General features: G+C 34.5%; 1 protein-coding gene across 6 annotated transcripts; it reads right to left on the bottom strand.

Moving 5' to 3' along the window:
• LOC18433538 (mitochondrial 28S ribosomal protein S29-like protein) lies at window positions 1-9900 on the bottom strand. Of its 6 annotated transcripts, XR_016061715.1 has the most exons (10): window positions 9543-9900; window positions 8364-8527; window positions 6815-7026; window positions 6416-6578; window positions 6259-6338; window positions 4898-5152; window positions 3866-3952; window positions 2062-2234; window positions 1212-1339; window positions 1-618 (listed from the first exon to the last, which is right to left on the bottom strand). XR_016061715.1 is itself a non-coding variant. In XM_088874978.1 (8 exons), exons 2-7 carry the CDS (start codon window positions 8479-8481, stop codon window positions 1231-1233), a joined length of 954 nt encoding a protein of 317 aa, XP_088731104.1. In that variant the 5' UTR covers window positions 8482-8579; window positions 9543-9900; the 3' UTR covers window positions 1-679; window positions 1212-1230. The 6 variants fall into 6 exon arrangements, 4 of the variants coding, with proteins under 4 accessions (XP_088731104.1, XP_011623058.1, XP_088731103.1 ...); XR_016061714.1 differs by having other exon boundaries at window positions 6259-6578; XM_088874978.1 differs by lacking the exons at window positions 6259-6338; window positions 6416-6578 and having other exon boundaries at window positions 1-679; window positions 8364-8579.
• Window positions 9901-18142: the final 8242 nt, after the last annotated feature.

Here is an 18142-nt window from a genome sequence, read left to right as displayed (position 1 = left end):
TGAACGATCAAATTTACCTTTCTTTTTATCATTAATGATCGAATTTACCCTTTTCAAGGCATCGGAAAAATGCTGATATTATCAACTTTAATATCATATGGTGTAGAGATCAATCATCACGTTAGTTGGCCTATTTCAGGAAGCCCCCAAGCTTAACCGGTTTGTGCTTGATGAACTGCACTCAATCCCTACCCAGGGTAGGGGCCCTCTCCCCACTGACTCGTCTCCTCTCCAAATAGTAAACCACTTGAATTTTTTTCTTTGAATATAGTAGCATCATCATCATAGCCTTTTCTTCGAATACAGTATACAAAAACCAAATGAAACGATACAATGAACAAAATTCCTGAAGGTCCTTATTGAAGGCCAGAAAGTTGAATATGGATCTGCTTGTCTCTAGCTCCACATAAAGTCAGAGCCAAAAGGAATATTTTTAAGATATCCACAATCGTCATTCGGAATTGATAGCTTTAGCCGAAACAACTGAATTTTCTCACTCTAAGCTCCCAAACCAAAAATCCAGGGGAAGCATGAGCTATAAAGCATATTCAGGCAGTACAGTTCCTGATGCCTGGTCTCGACAATGCCAAATGCACATATATGAATCCTAAAAACCAACTGCATGGTAAGGCCCATCAAAAAAATGTTGAACGTGAGCTAGTGGAATTGATAAAGCCCACTAACAGAACATCAGAGAATGAAATACATCAGAAGATGAAGTCATAAATAATCACAAAGATGAGAGATCTGCCAATATGATGGTTTCGGGCAAATTCTAGGGAAGGATATATCTTTCAATTGGAAACAGGAATAAAAGGTAAAGCATACGTTTTTTAAGTGTCAAGCTTTTAAAGGACAGTCTGGTTTAAACATTAATACATTATATATAGGTATTATACACAATGAGTGCAGTTACTTAGTGCTTGGAAAGGTAAAACCACCCCAGGCCCTCAGATGTGAACATCTGGTTTTTGAGCAGAGAAACAGCACTCCCGACATGCCCATTTTCACATCTGGCAGTTTGGGGATCCATCCAAGAAATAAATGCACTCATTGTATACCTTTCAATGAGTATAGCTATATGATAGGCATTTGAATGTAAAACATACTTTTCCATATATATATATACATATATATGTATCTCCACACTTACAATGAGTGATAACCAAGTCGTTCAATGAACAAAAATTGTACCAAAAGCAATTTATTACCTGAGTTTAACGGCATTTGCTATATAAAAGGGACCAACCACCTCATTTCTGAACCATTTCCATTGGATAGGTAATATATTTTCTTCAATTTCTCCTCTGAAAAACTCTCCTTGCGAATGAGTTTTTGCCTGACATAGTACACGAGCACACTTGGGTCTAAGCTCCAAAAGAACAAATAATGGTTTCATAATCATGGTATTGATGCCAAAACGATGTAGCAAACCACTGAGGAATCGAAAATAATGTAATTGCTTGAAGCAAACAGGTATAGATACAAGAAAGTACATGAAGTACAATTCATATTTACCTGTGCACAAGAGATCGAAATATAAAACTTTTGGCATTCAGAGTGATGGGTATCAAATATAAACCAGGCAAATTTAGAGTGATGGGTATCAAATATTTGCACTTTTGAGTTGTTTGCCATGGTCAGATATTGATACCAGAAAATATAGTTGATGGAGGGCACAATCATTTTTATTTTTAATTTTTATTCAATTCCAAAGGATGTATATTATTCCAAGGTTTTTTAGTTTTTAGGGATTGTAGGATATTTATAATTTTTATTTGCTTCATGAGTACTATTCACAAGGTACAAAAACTATCCAAACAAATAATACATTGAACTGCACATCCTCACTTAAACCTAAGTAATATTATAAAGAGGAGCATGGGGGCCTAGGAGAAGGCAGTCACGTGATTTTCCAGAATTGAGTAAAATGAAAAGCTGCGGCTATTGCAACCCTAGCCTGGGTGTGGAGAAGAAATACTAAGTTTCTTTGAATTGTCTTTGTGTTTGGCTTTGTTTCTTGCTGATTTTACTGTTTTCTCAAATTAATCACAAACATACCTACGATAATATGAGCATACTGCAATAGCTTCATCCCAGCTGTAACGAGGAAACATAACACGTGCATCTTCTGGAACATCAGGCAGCTCTTGACGAAGCCTTCCAACAGCAGTTGAATGAGAAAAGGCACCCACCATCATGTCGTTATGCATCATAGAACGATAAGCATTCACCTACAAAAGAAAAACATTAAAAGGTTTCGTCTTAGTGAGTAAGTAAAACATTGGGAAGAATAAGAAACAGGAAACCAGGTGAGAATACAAATGAACAACAAAAGATAGCAAAGAAAAAGGAGGTTATTAACACTAAAAGCAATTGTAGATATCATAGCAAGTAATTAAAATGTAGACGAAGATCATTCTTTTTCAATTCTTCCTTTATTCTATCATGCATTTATTTGGCTTCCCTTTTTAGCACATTTTAATGGGGTTGGTTCCCTCTCTTTTTTCTCCAATTTATTATTTTGATAAACAATTACTTTCATTAAAAGAGTAATAAAAAAAAGTCATTATAATCATCCCCATTTAGCAGTAAAAACCTGAGAATGTCAATTGCTTCCTACTTGCTAAAATGTTACTAAATCATCAGATATAAAATGGGCCTATCTTGTTATGTATAACATAAACAACATAGGCTGTAGGAATATATAAAAAAATATATATATCAAGAAAGGTGTTCATGAAAATTCCTTACATATCCATCTAACCACATCAAGGAAACTATCTTCAAAAAGAGCTTAAGAGACGTAATCCTGTACAGCTAACTCTGGGTATGCTGTATGTTGAGTGTTTGACCCCCAGATATTCCATTAACATCTTATTAGTTCACCATCCTTATCGTGGATTGTGCTCAGGAAACCAATAACTTGGATTTCTTATTACAATCAATCTTAAGCTTTTAAACACCCAATATGAGGAAATCTTAAAGCCAATTTACTGATAGAAACCCCTAATTGCATTGATATAGGAAGACCCCCACCAAATACCCATGAGCAAAATGCTACAATGATTTTCGCTCATGGGCTAAGAGGCTATCAATTTTGGGATTGTGAGATAGTATTTGAAATATTTTTTTGGGGTAAATCAGATCAACTTTAATTTTGGGGCATGAGTGAATCTCACTACCACGCAGCCCAATAAAAATATAAAAAAGTATTTCACATAAAACAGAATGACCAAATCACCCTTTGCAATTTACAGCCATATTTTTGGTCATTTTAGTTTATGCAAAATATTGTTTTATATTGTTAATGGGTGCGTGAGGCTCACCTCCCCTCCAATTTCAGCTTAAACATTTTTGTAGAAAAAAATCAAAATCCAAAATACACTCCTAGTTGTCCAATCAAAATCGTACGGTCAATATCCCTTAGACCCATGAGCGAAACCACTATAGCATTTTTCTCCTGGGCGTTTGGCGAAATACGCACCTCCAAATCTTCAACTTAGACGATCCCCAACTTTTGACAAATTATATTACAGTAACATTGAACATGCAAGCGAACTTTTCTACTTTTTCATCTTCTTTTTTCTTTTTTTCTTTTTTTTTAATAAATGTATGTTAGGGCCACATCTGGGAACTGCAACTGTATCGTTTAGAAGAATTTACAAAATGGATCTCCAACAAACAGAAGTAAATAGTTCCCTTAAGGGGGCAACTAGAAGCATTTACAATTGAGAAGAACATAACAAATAGTGCCTGTGATTAGTTTCAATGAAAGAAACCAAGGAACAATAATTAAAATTCCCAAAATAAATGTACAGTTTCCTGCTACAATCAATGATAGTGAGAACAATAGGAATCAAACCGTTGCAAGCTCTCTGGCATGTAGAGGCCTACAAGACCGAACAGTCACTGGTTCCTCATATTCGCTGAAAGTAAACCAGCTGTTATACTGCAGGCGAGAAAGCAAAAACAAGGGGGAAGATGAATCTTGAGTATAAGATATAATTTTTTTAATGTAAACCTGTTTGTGGTTAGAGAGAGAGAGAAAGAGATCTAATTTGGCAAGTTTAACATGGGCTTTGACTCCAAATTGAATTTCTCTCTATAAACTCCACATCGGACCGCCTCTCTCTCACTCTATATATGTCTGAGTGTGCATGCGCACACGTGTGTGGGGGTTTAAAAATTAAGGAAAATATCTGTTTAGACCCTATTTTTAAGTTTCATTTCTTCATAGACCCAAGTTTCCAAAACCTATCTTGAGGCATAGAGATTCTATCTATTATATCTTCTAACCCCATAGACCAACTATGCACATTTTTTACCCATCTTTTTAGCCCATACAAATTTAAAAAAGACATCCTTTCTAAACCTCCTCTCTCTTTATGTGTTTCTCTTTTCTCTCTCCTCATGAATCTCCCAAACCCCTCTCTATAAAAATTTGGGATAGATTGGGATACACACGGAGAAAGAGGGAGAGTTAGAGGAAAATTAGGAGAGAGAGAGAGAGAGAGGGGGTTGGGAGATTTACAGAGAGAGAGAAACACTTAAGAGGGAGGGGAAATTTGTTTGGACTAAAAAGATGGGTAAAAATGGGTTTAATACAGGGTTTACAAAGAATGTCTTTTTAAATTTTGTTTGGGCTAAAAAGATGGGGTAAAAATAGATAAAGTTGGCCTAGTGGATTAGAAGATATAATAGATAGAATCTTTATGCCACTAGCTTTTGAAACTTTGGGTCTATGGAGAAATGAAACCTAAAAATAAGGCCTACGAAGATATTTTCCGTAAAAATTATACTGAAGTATTGAAAGATTACCAACACAAGAAATAAGACAAACATTTCATGATGATGAATTAGCATTGAGCAATAGATGAGTGGTGCATTTTGTTACCTGATCAATTGCAAAAAGAATAGGTATATCTTTGACAAGTGATAACTCCTCCCGCAAACGAACCACGACTCCAACCGCAGCTTGTGAGTATCTAAGCCCTGTTTGAACGAGATCATACAAGGTTGAACCTTCAGGCATTGCCATGGAATCAGCCCCCTTCATCATTCCAACACCAGCACCCTCCCCTATCGGAATTGGATCAGAATATTGGCAAGGTAACTTTTGTGACTGAGCTTCATTACTTTTCAGGAAATCCTGACGGAAATAGAAAATATCAGTAGCTTTCCAGAAAATTACACATGCACAAATACAGACACACCCACACGGTTTTTTTTTTTTGAGGGGTGGGGGAGGGGTGTATTTTCTGTCCATGCAGAAATAAACAACCGATTTCTATTTTTCATCAGAGAGTAATATTTTCTGTCCAGACTGAAATAAACAGCCGATTCTATTTTTCATCACAAATATCTCTTAGGTTCAACTCCAAAGACAAAACAGATCTCAACACGTCACAACACATCAAGTTTGCTAAATCAAGTGAAGGGTAGATCAGACAATCCTTGAAGGAAAAAACTGACAGAAATAATACAGTACACAGGAAATACACATGCACACACAGACACTGGAGAGATGAAGAACAATCGAACGATTCTTTTATCACATTCCACACAACCACATTCTTTATTACTAACTATCATGTGATCACTTGTATCAGATGATTAAGTAGATGTCCAACAACTCTCTTTTGTAACCAGGCACTTTTAGCATATCATCACCATTCATTAATGCCTCAAGTTCGCATGGCCCAACTTTGTGGAGTCAACTTGGTTTGAGACAAGCAAGACCAACTTATTGCATTGTCTAAAACAACTGACTCGTCTCGGAAATCGCCATATACCAATTATTTAGATTTTTATAGAAAATAATGGAACATCGCAAGAAAAAGCGAAGACGAAAGTCTCTCATAGGAACATTACAGCAATTATATTTACTTTTTCATAGGAAACGTTTTACTTTTACTATTTTTTTATCTCAAAATTCTGATGCAGAAAATTATTTCTCGACCAAGATATCTCCTCACAGTCTAAAATACAAGAGAGTTACAAAGTTGAAATCAATGGGAATGCATGATGCACATAAAGAGACAAACCAAGTTAAGGATGCATTAAAGATGCCTCTTTTTTCTAAACAGATGCTGCAAGTTATGTCAACAATCACATAGTAGCCAGAATCTTCTCCACAAATTGGTACATATTAGTTCCAGAGCAAAAGATGACCAGCATCTGAAGGCTCAAGAGTACTAGAAACCAGCACGATGTCTATATAGGAATTGTACGTAGAAATTCAGTACATACACCCACCTCATATTTGAGTTGATGATTAAGAGCAATATGGCTATCGGACCCCCAAACCTAAAACAAACCTATAAGGGGAGTAAAACCTGAAAGAAGAAAATAATATAACTTAAGGAATGGAAAATGTAGCATGTTTTCTCATAAGACTTAATCAGACACTTGCCTGAGCAGCTGCCCATGGGAGTCAGTCCAGTTGGCCATCGATCATTGTATTTGTCAGGTTTTGGCCAAGTTTATGAATGGCTCACGCTTAGGAGGTTTAACTCATCAATGAAACCAGTAATTTCGAAATGGGCATGTAAGCAAGCGGAGTCAAATGTTTGAAACTGTGTTTTGTATCCACAATAATTGCACAGAATGCAAATGTTATTCAAAAAAAAAAAGCACCCTCAAACAAATCTCACATCAAAGTAGCAAGAAACAGAAACTAAGCATTCGATTATGCATAAAATAGATAACATTTCTTTCCTTTTTCATGTAACTTAAATAATATATTTTAAGCCTAAATTAAACGCATAGAGGAACTTCCACAATCTCAAACCACAAAAGAAAAAATTAATACCTGGAGGATTTTGGTGGCCTGAATAGGTGTATCCCATAAATCAGTTTGTGGATTTTTGTAAAAGAAACCCCCATGAGTCCACTTCCTACCATTTGGAACATAAAAAACAAGCCAACCTTCAGAACGTGCCCAATGTACAAGCATGGAGAGTGCAATACTTTTCCCACAGCTAACAGGACCATCCAACACAATCTGCTTTCGAACTTTTGGAGCTGGAGATAGTAAGAAGTAGTATCAAGGAAACAGCTCCATAAAAGGAACCATCAGGACATCTACTGTAATCATATTATTCAGCAACAAATGGGTCATCTTTATGCACCTTCTGAATAACAGAAACAACGGAAGACCTCATGTCTAGTGTTTAGTGGAAATTTTATGTACAGTCACTTCAGATAGTCTTGGATACCAAAACTTTAAATCAGCCCCAAAAGGCAGAATGATGCGAAAGAAATATCACTCCTTATTCAAAAAGAAGAATGCAACAAAAACTGAGGATAAAAGGGGAATTGGGAAACTGAGAAAAAAATAACCCTAGATGCAAATGAGGCCCCCAGCATAACAAAAGAAGAAAATAAAGCAGCAAAGCACAATTTATTGGAAGTAGATTTGTCGCAGCTACTGAGATAAGTATCCACAATGAAGCAGAATGCCATTTTTTCCCAAAACAAAAAAGAAGCAGAATGGTGCAATGCACTTCGTATTTCTTATATTAAATAGAAGAGTAAGTCTCCTAATACAAAGTATGAGCATAGCTATAGCCTTATAGGCAACCAGCTTAATGAAAACAAACAGAACTGACACTAAATCAGATTTGGCACTTGCCATTCCATAATAGGAAGAAAAACACAAAAAAAATGCTCCTTTTCTTTTTTTGAAATGTGCACAAAAAAATACTTCTTTCTCAGTCGTTCATTTTTTTTTTTTTTTAATTTCCTGAAACATCAAAGAACCATATTCTAATAGGCAAAAAGAGTAAGTGCTAAGATCATACAAGCCATCCACAGAGGATTTCTACAACTGCTCTTTCCTTCTTACATGCAAAATGGTAAAAAGAAAGGACAAAAAAAGAAAAAAACCAAACACTAGACTTTGAAGCTCCGAGTAGGTAAGAAAGGGGTACTCAAATAGAATAAATCATGGATAGCATGAAGAACTCAGACAAGATCGAGGACAGATTCCATATTCCAGAAATATGTGTGGCCTTTTGTTTGTTAGCCTACGACCATTAATGGTCCGTATGGGTTTTCCATCAGGATTCAACTAGCATGAAGATGCAGATGGCAGTAGAACTTTAACATACTGCCAGTTCATATGTTCCTGAAGCTATGATGTAAGCAAGACAAACATCATAAATCTTGCAATATTAAAAACAGTCTGCACTGATTTTTCTACTTAGGTAATAACAGGCACCCAAGTTTTTTATATAAATAAAAAAGGGTGGCTATCAATAGATGTGTTATTATCCATTGCCTAAACTTGATTTCCTATCCATAATAAGCAGATCCTCAAACTACATAGGCCACATCAGATAAAACATTTATAGACGCACCTTTGCTGTTGACCTGTAATGGTGGTTCAACTACACGCCTAAAGTTATCGCGAAGTTCCAAGAAGCTCTGTCTAACAAGTAAATAGTTACCCTTTGTCTCCTCAAATTCCTTTGTCATACCAGCTGGTAGTCCCTCTGGCAAACTTGCATTCAATTCCTCCAAACTAATAAATCAACCCAACCAGGATCCTCAGTAAAAGTGGCAGGAAATATAACCTATAGAGTCGTCAATTTAATGAGAAGGTCGGATAAAATAATCACTAGAATAAACATTAGGGATACCAAACAACCAATCGAAAACCTCCTCATAATTAAAGCAAAGAAAGTCATGTTTTGGGTGATTCAGAATTCCCCCAGAGTACAAACTAATAACATCCTACATTAAAAATGACTCACCAATTGAAAAAATTAAGTGACGACTCAAATATACCAAACAACCTGAATCAAAAACCTCCTCATAATTAAAGCAAAGAAAGTCATGTTTTGGGTGATTCAGAATTCCCCCAGAGTACAAACTAAGAACATCCTACATTAACAATGACTCACCAATTGAAAAAATTAAGTGACGACTCAAAGTCCAAGAATTGGAATTTCAAATTTAGTTGAAATGTCAACCCAACCAACTTTCTAAGGAAATACATAAAATTAAAAGAAAATTGGATTCCCTGAAACTAAAGAGGGTAAATCAAACTTCATGAATTAACAACCAAACCAAACATTCGCAGAAATAACAAAAAATAGAGAGAGAAAACTCAAATTTTGAAATGAATGACAACTTTCTATTGAGGCACAAAAAAATCATAAACTTTCAATTAGTTAAGGACCCAAAAAAATAAGAAATCAAAACAATGGGGAGGAGTGATTCGAAGTTCACCTAAATAACCCAGCTAAATTTTACATTTCAAAACGGAAAAAAAGAAGCTAAATTCCTTGTTTAAAAACAGAAAAAAAAATCCAATAGAGAGGAAACACACAAATGCACCTAAAGGAAGTCCTGTTCAATCAAAAGGAACAAAAATACATTCAAATGCAAATGAAGTTTTTATTTTTATTTTTTATGGGTCAACGTGCATGAAATTTCCATTATAACATTATACTGAAGTAGAATCCAAGCAATAAAACAACCATAAAAGAAAAATAAAAACCTCAATAGTTTCAGATAGGTAATCCGAACTTCACCTGAAATTCATATAGGTGTTAACATCCTTGCGCCCGAGAACACCAATGGACTCTGCCTGAGTAAACAATGACTTCCCATTAGGTAAGAAGTCCAGAGATTTATCGTGGCCAATTGGTTCTCTGATGTGATCATCGAAATCAAGATTGAATTCTTCGGCTACTGGTCCATCATCTGCCTTCACAGATGGCTGGCCCTTTAAATTACCCTTTCGTTTGGCCTTGGGGGCCTTAGGCCCAGAGGATTTGGAGGAGGAAGAAGAGGCTAGGGTTCTTGATGCTGTGGAAATTAGGGTTTGTCTTTTTGTTACAGAGTTAAAGAGGATGGAAGCTAGGGCTCTTGTGTGGAGCATTTTGGGACAGGAGAAAGAACGAGGGGCTCAGGGTTATATGCACTGGGTCTGGTGGAGAGGGGCAATTTAGTCTTTTTTTTTATTCATAGTGAGTACGGGGTGGTTTGGTCCTTTTTTTGCTGTTGATGAAAGGGGTGTTTTGGTCTTTTATCTATGGCTACATGGAGCGAAGAGTGGGACTGGAAACTCAATCGGACCGGTCGAGTGGATCCGGTTCTATAAACGAAAAAACATTGAGATTACATTATGGAAAATTGTTTCATCTCGGCTGGACTGGATTTCTAAGAGCTACTCCGGTCATAAGATTGCTCACCTCCCCACTTGTCCGTCGTGAAGATGGGCCCTCGATGATGTAACCAAAACAACTGGAGAACCGAGCAACGATAATGTAATCCAGTATATCGTTCGTTCAAACCTGGTGCGTGATGAGGTAGGGGAAGAAAGGACGGAGTCATAATGTCGGGACAGGAAAAGAAAGCAGCATGACGTTCTCTACTCGAACTCGAGATGTTAGAAGATATGCTATCAATAGGTGTCGGAGGTGCTGCAATTGCTTCAGCAGGAGCTGCTGTTTCTACATACGCAGTCTTGAAAGTATAAAGCATCCATCTTAAAGATGGATGCAAGTAGGGGTTCTATCTAAAAACAATGGAAGCTAACGGTCAAAATGTTTTTTTACTATAATTATTATATCTAATTTTTTTAATGTATTTATTTTTTCGGATTCATGATCTCCATGTTAGAGATTACATATCCTTAAAAATTAAGTCTTAAAATCCATCTCAAAAGTAGATTTATTAAAAGGACTACATTTCTACATATGTGGGCTTAGCCGCATAGAAACCGGGTCCTTATATTATATGGCTCTCCATGATTCGATGTCCTCTATATCACGTTCTGGTACAAGCTTGACCACGGTTTGGATGGGCATAACTTTCTTGCCATCAAAACGGTCAAGTACATGTGCATTGAAGCGGACAGATAGCAAAGGAAGAAGTCTTACATACAATTGAACTAAGCATGTAATAAACATGTATGAACATAAACGATTCAAGCAAATTAAAACTCGAAGTTCATTAAAAGTATAGGCACCTGCTCATTGTAGATGAACCTTCATCATGAGGTTGTGCCGGTGGAAATTCCATTCAACATAGCTCAAACTCTAGCTCATATCCAATGTCTAGAACAAGGTTAGAGGACTCTTCTTCAATATATAAGATACATCTAGAACATCACATATTTCTATCAATTCACGTGCATTAGCTAAACTTGTATTGTGATACATAATAGTCAACTTTATCGGATTTTATTGGATCATATAATGTCAAAGTTCCCAAAAAATGAGTTTTCAATTACTCCATGGAATTACTTCCATGGCATTAAGTCACCTTCAATTTCCCCCCTTGTATAGAACAAGTATGTCATTAGAGTTATTCTCAAAAGAACCTCCAAAACGGAATACCAATCATACTCCCTCAATACTCTGAGGTTAGCCCGCTAGTTGATAGTTACAGTAAACGTTCAATGGCCCAGATTCAATTTGGGTCAATCCGATGGTCATGATTGTTTTTCATATTTGGATTTTAATTTTTTTTCTACAAATCTAAATCACTTAACATTTAAAGAAGCTATTCTTATAAAATAATTAAAATATCAACAAAATATTTTATATAAATTAATAGACCAAAATACCCCTACAAATTTAGGGGTATTGTGGTAAAAATTTTAAATAATTTTTAAATATTCCATGTAGGTGCATCTTGATGAGAAGAATGGACACCTCATATTTCATGTGATTTATATTCGTAGAAAAAAAATATAATTAAAATTAAAATATAAAATATAAAATACATTTGTGAATGTTAGATTGTCCTAGATTCAGATTATCCTAGATTCAATTTGGGCAATTGAGCCTACATTATTCTATCAGTTCATGGGCTGACAAGATCTTTTCCCTTACAAGGATAGTATATAGTTACAGGGTAACAATGAAACAATTGATTAACAAAAAAAAGGGAACTATGTAATACCTAATTAGACCTTCGGCCAAGATTACGATTCAAGTGTCATTTACGATAAGTACAAAAATTCCTTATATTTTCTTAATTATAAAGATCTCTACAAATTATTGGGCCAACTCAACCTTGCCGGTAGGGCAATATCGATTAGCACTATGCACTAACAAACCAATCCATCAATATAATAAGTCAATTGATTAGTTCAAACTCAAGATGCACTTATGAATAAAAATTCGAAAAATTTCATACATTGGTTCAAATAATTTCAATCAATAAATATTTATAAAAATAATGATTGATGAAGGCATAGATCACAAACCTTGATTATTTATCTAAAACAAACCCTAAATAGTCATTGTGCTTCTGAGAGGGAAACAAAGTAGGTCAGTTGCTCGCGTGAGAGGGTTTGTTTCTTAAAAGTATAACACCTTGCACAAAGCAACTATTTCAGCACGATTAGTGGACACACATCGACAAGGACTAGCAAAACAAAAAATAATACTGCCCCAATTATAACGACAAACACCACCTATTCCTATCAATCCTGGATTACCCAAAGATGATTCATCGAAGTTATGTAACATATCATCTGGGGCTCCCATCTTTATTTCGGCCTAATCTTGACAAAATTAAAAGTCATTAGGCTAGCTAAATTCAAATCAACATCCACCTTGGACACCCCCCTCCCTTTCCTTAGTGATACTAAACCAGCTCCAAACTAAGTATAAAATTACTCTTATTGTGAGATTCGTCCTCCGCAATATTTGTGTTTAATCGAAATTCCAAGGTACCAACTTTCCCATCACGAAGTCCTTTTTTTTTGTTAATGTGAAGATTAGAGCATGGAAGTGAAGTTGAATCAAGTAGGTTTTATTTCTGTCACTAAATCTACCATTCTTCAATGCAAAAAACTAAGTTTATACATTCTAATTCTCTAATCTCATGCTTCAAACTAATAGCATAGTTGTTTTATACCAAATGTACAAATTGTACTGTTTAAGAAAGACACACTTGGGTAAATGATATTATGGATTAACTACTAAAACACCTGTTATTCATATTTTTCATGTTTTGTTTGTGATGTTGTTTGTCGTTCTTTTGCACTAACAACTCTTTTGAAGTTTGACGCTATCGAACCAAATCGATATTGCTTTCACCAAGTCCTGGCCATGAAACTGCTTGAGTTTCACCAAGTATTGATTCTCAGTGTTTGTTTGTGCTCCTGGAGATAGGGAGCTCAATTGTTTCACCCTGAATGTTTATCTTGAAATGTTAAATTTGATGGGTGAAACGAGGGCGAAAATCAGAACAACGGAATATCATAGAAGCATTTTGCAGTTCTATTTAAATAAGTGAAGCCTCGCCTCATAACTCATAAAAAATTACAATTCAAGAATTAGAAAACTTTTATATTCATCATCTCGGGTTGAACATTATGGTTGTAAAAACAATTAGGATTTTAATCTCTAAAAATAATGCATATTGTAACAAATTATCTAGACAGTCCATTTCATCCTAAAAATAAGTGTTCAAATATCTGTAAGGTCTGTATCATTATTTGAGTTTCAAGCTTTGTTGTTGGTGTTGGAAACTAATTTTAAGAGCTATCATGGAAATTTACGTTGCTAAAAGGGCTTTCCGGACGAGGATTTGAGGTGATTCACGCTCATATTCCCTCTAAAGTAAAGTTATTAAAAATAATCTCTCAAAATTATTCTTTTACGTTATTATTTTTTATTTTTTTCAAAATGTCCCTATATTGGACCTTCATAGTCTTAATTGACAACGATTCCAAAACAAAGTTTTGAGAACATTTTTTTTAACTATAATTTTGGACTTTCATGATTTGAAGTCCATCTTTTTATTGTGTCCTTTCTTACTTTTATGGTAAGAAGTCAGGGTTTAATTATGACTTTGGACGCGAAGTCGTATCGAAATGATTTTGGATCTTCAAGGTAAGAAGTCATTTCCATCTAAGTCTTGATTTTGGATTTCAAAATCTAGAATCAGCTCTCTCTCTCTCTCTCTCTCTCTCTCTCTAAAGTGGCTTCTAATTTTGAATATCCAACTCATCAATTTGAGTCTCAAGATCCGAAATTAAGAATTGTTTTCTTACTTTGGATATGGAAAGTTCAAAGCGAGGGCAAATTGAGAGAAAAATAAAGAAGGGCAAAAAGAGTATGAATGTAAAAAAACACAAATTCATGAGGGCTTTAACAATGGGAAAGCTTTTTATGTTTCCCCTACCACATAAAACTTATATATTTCCCCTTATCCAACCATCCATTCTAAATGGAAGGCTAAGATTGCTCCAATCATAATGTCACATCTCTACAATATTTTATTTTAAAATTTTTTATATAAACTATTTTGACACCAAATTTTGGATGTCCAATCTTATCTTCTATTAAACTCGCACTAACGAAAAATATAAAAAAAAATATTTTCAATATAATAAAATGACCAAATTACTCCTGAAAAATTCAACGTCATTATATTTTATTGAAAAATTATTTTTAATACTTTTTATAGGTGCGCCCCAATGAGAGGATGGCACATACCAAATTTCATAGTCATACAATTTGTATAAAAAAAATACTAAAAATAAATACTTTGAGACGTCGGATCTAAGATCAAACAGTGAGTAGCTATCTTGATCAAAATTAGACGACTGGATGGTAAGGGAAGCATAAATCTTCTATGCTGTAAAAGAAGTATATAAACCTTTCCTTTAATAGTCTTTTATAATGAATAGAAAGACAATGGCAACTTTGTAACATGGGCATTCTCTTTGTAATATGAACCGATTATATATCGGGTGCGGTTTCTATCAGGTTGCAACCTTAAACAATCCAATTAATGTGCGGTTTCTATAAGGTTGCAAGCTTAAACAACTTTCAAAATTTAGCGTACCATATAATTTTGTGTAAAAAATTCTTAGGATTATCTCAAAATTTATTTTCATATCTAGTTATAAAATTTTAAACTAAACAAATAGTTAAAATCAAGTAGATTTATAAACATGAAAATCTTGAAAATGGACGGTCTAGATAATGTGTTTCAAGATGTATTATTTATGGAACTTCAAATCTTTTTTTTTTTCATATTCATACATCTCAATGTCGAGATGATCAATTGGAGAGTTTTTCAACATTAAAACAACCCTTTTCGATAAATTTTTTATATGCATCTTTAATTATACATATTAAGATTGCTACTTTATATACTTTTTTTTTTTATATGAATCTAAGCATATGATTGGATGGTCCACCACAATGAAAATACAAGTCCTGGCCAATTTTTTTGGGCATGGCTCTAGTTACCTAGTTTTAGCATTGTTCACCTCCTGTCTCTATTGGTGTGTTCTTTTCATTTGTTTGATTCTATTCCTTTAATATAACATTTCAAGCAAAAGACAACGGTTCTTGTTTTTAGTCTTGGGTGAGGTCACTCTCTCCTAGAATTCTGCCAAAGCACCCATTAATATTGCTGTGTGAATTCTGGCTGATATGTTATTATTTTTCCATTCTATGTAGGAAGAAGTTTATATAAGGTTGACATCTTAAAAATGTAGAATTATGGTGTATCCCTAAAATCTTTTGAAAAGGGTTGTTTTGATGTTAGAAATATATCTAATTGATCATTTTGATATGGAGAAAAAAAAGAATTTCAAGTCCTAAGAAGTATACATCTTGCAACATATTGTTCGAACCATTCATGTACAAGAGTTTCATGTGTTTATAGATCTATTTGATTTGAACGACTTTTAAAGTTTAAAATTTGATAATTAAAGATAAAAATATATTCCGGCACCATCCTAAGAATTTTTGACAAAAAGGTTGTATCTCATGATAAAGTTTCGTGGTGTACCTTAATTTGATTGTTCAAGATTGCAACTTATAAAAACTGCTCCGTTTCAAGAATATATGTGACAAGATCATTTATCTTTGTCACAAGGGAACCGTAATTACTCTTAGCCATTAGATGTCAAATTGGATGTCTTAGAGTATATAAAAAAGATTGAGAAACCTTTTGTTTTTCTTTTGAATTTTAAGTCTAGTCAATAATAGTGTACAACCGCCTAATTCGATCGACTAAAAAATAGTAGTTGTGACTTTCTTGCACCAAAAGTAAATGGTCTCATTGTATACTGTTACTTTCCAAATAATGAGATCGAAAAAGTATATGGTGAATCTTGCCAACTCATACATCTGCTTCGGTTTTTGAGTGGTCTAGGATCGAGAACATATCCCATATCAATATAAATCTAGTTTTGCATATAGAGCCCCAAAAGTACTGCATATTTACTAGAGTTGCAAATAAGCCATTTTTAAGGCTCAACTATATATTTGTGAAACGAAAGTATATATTGTATATTCAGTTAATATGGAAGGTGAATATTTTAATCTATATATTTGGAAAGGGTAGATACAATATATTGTATTTATGGTAAGTTTGGGTATAGTATAGAAATCTATGATTTCTTTCTATATTTTATGATATGTAATTTATCTATAAAATACAACTATGTATATTCATACAATTAATGGACATTGAGTCTTTTCAGATAAACCTGAGACTCTTCACATGAAATCAGAGCCATATTCATATTTGCCATTCCATTCCTCATCTCTAGAGCATTATTGTCAATTTTCAAGACGAGTCTGTTGCTCACCCAGTCGGTGTAACTTATGTTGTGTCGTGTTTCGACTCTCAGATATGTCTCTCTGCAGAGTCGTTTTAGACCCTCTAATCTGTTTTCTCTCTGGATTTTTTGTCTGATTGATCGAGCCTACTCCGATATGGCTCTCAGTTACTGAGGCTATATGTTATTGAGGTTTGTTGATCAGCGGCTGCTTTCTGTGTTTGTTAATCAAGCAATCTGAGCATGTCAACCACTACATCTACTGATCATACTATACACATGAAGTTCCACCTACTCATTTCCGCAATTAGTGTTCAAACTCCAGCTACTCTATTTCATAGCATCTTAAGTTTGAGGGGGAGTGTGAAAGAAAAATATATATTGTATATCCCGTTAATATGTCGGGTATAATTTTAATTTGTATATTTGAGAAGGGTAGATACAATATCTTGTACATATGGTAAGTCTGGGTATAGTATATGAATATGTGATTTTTTTATATATTTTATGATCGGCAAGTTGTCTATAAAAGACAAATCCGTATATTCATATAATTAATGGATACTAAGTCTCTTAAGAGAAACCCGAGACTCTTCACCATATTTACTTACATGAGCATGGCCGATTGAATGATGCATTACCATCTGATGCCTTATTTGTAATATGGTTTTAAAAATCATCGATCTAGATTGGGATTGGACGTGTCTGGGCTATTTTTCTCTGAGAAGGGAGACTCTTGGTCCCAATATCTCCGCTCTACCAAATAATATGTTTCTTATATGATTTGGATAATTTAAAATTTGAATAATCATAAAAGTGTAGGAAACATATTTACCCATGAAAAAAAAAAGATGAGTTTATTTAAATTTTTTAGTTTTTTGCTAGATTGTTGATTTGATTGATCCATGTCGCCCGATTGATTGACCTTGGGTCAATCCAGTGGAGAGTCAATGCACTAGGGCAGTCCATGTTTTTAGCCCCTATCTTTAAAATACGCAGTTGGCACCTCTTTGTAATTATATATTAGCACTATTATTTCAAAACCTTTTATCGGTATGGTAGAAGGGGGAATTGTGGTGACCTATATTATCTTAGAATTGGTTCGATCTTAGCTGGTTTTCATCTAGATAAACAATTTAGGTAAATCACTAAATTTTAAAACACCAAGTAATGATCAAGTAGATTTATAAAAACTTAAAAATATTGAAAATTGACGGTTAAAAAAAATGTTATAAGATGCGCTATTTTCGATATTTGAAATCCATTTTCTTCATGTCCATGTACCTTGATGATCAATTTCAGGTCTCAAAACAATCTATTTTAATAAATTTTTTTTTATGTAGGGTCTAATTTGATTGTTTAAAGCCTCGGCCCTATATAAAATTATTCCTCAAGAAACTGCGAACCCCGAGTTCACCCGAGTTCACCTGAGAACCCGAGTTCACCTGCGAACCCCGAGTTCACCTCTTGAAAGTGACATTTGATCTCTCTCTGTTCGGCCCCACATGGCACTGTCGTATACCCAATCCAGCTTAAGCTCTCTTTCTCGCTCTTCATATTTAAAACTTCGCACTGTTTCATCTTTTT

The sequence above is a fragment of the Amborella trichopoda genome, chromosome 8 (assembly GCF_054954075.1).
Source record: "Amborella trichopoda isolate Santa Cruz 75 chromosome 8, AtrichopodaSantaCruz75HAP2 v2.0, whole genome shotgun sequence".
Classification (NCBI taxonomy): domain Eukaryota; kingdom Viridiplantae; phylum Streptophyta; class Magnoliopsida; order Amborellales; family Amborellaceae; genus Amborella; species Amborella trichopoda.
The sequence above is the reverse complement of the archived record's forward strand: the minus strand, read 5'-3'. Positions and strand labels throughout refer to the sequence as shown.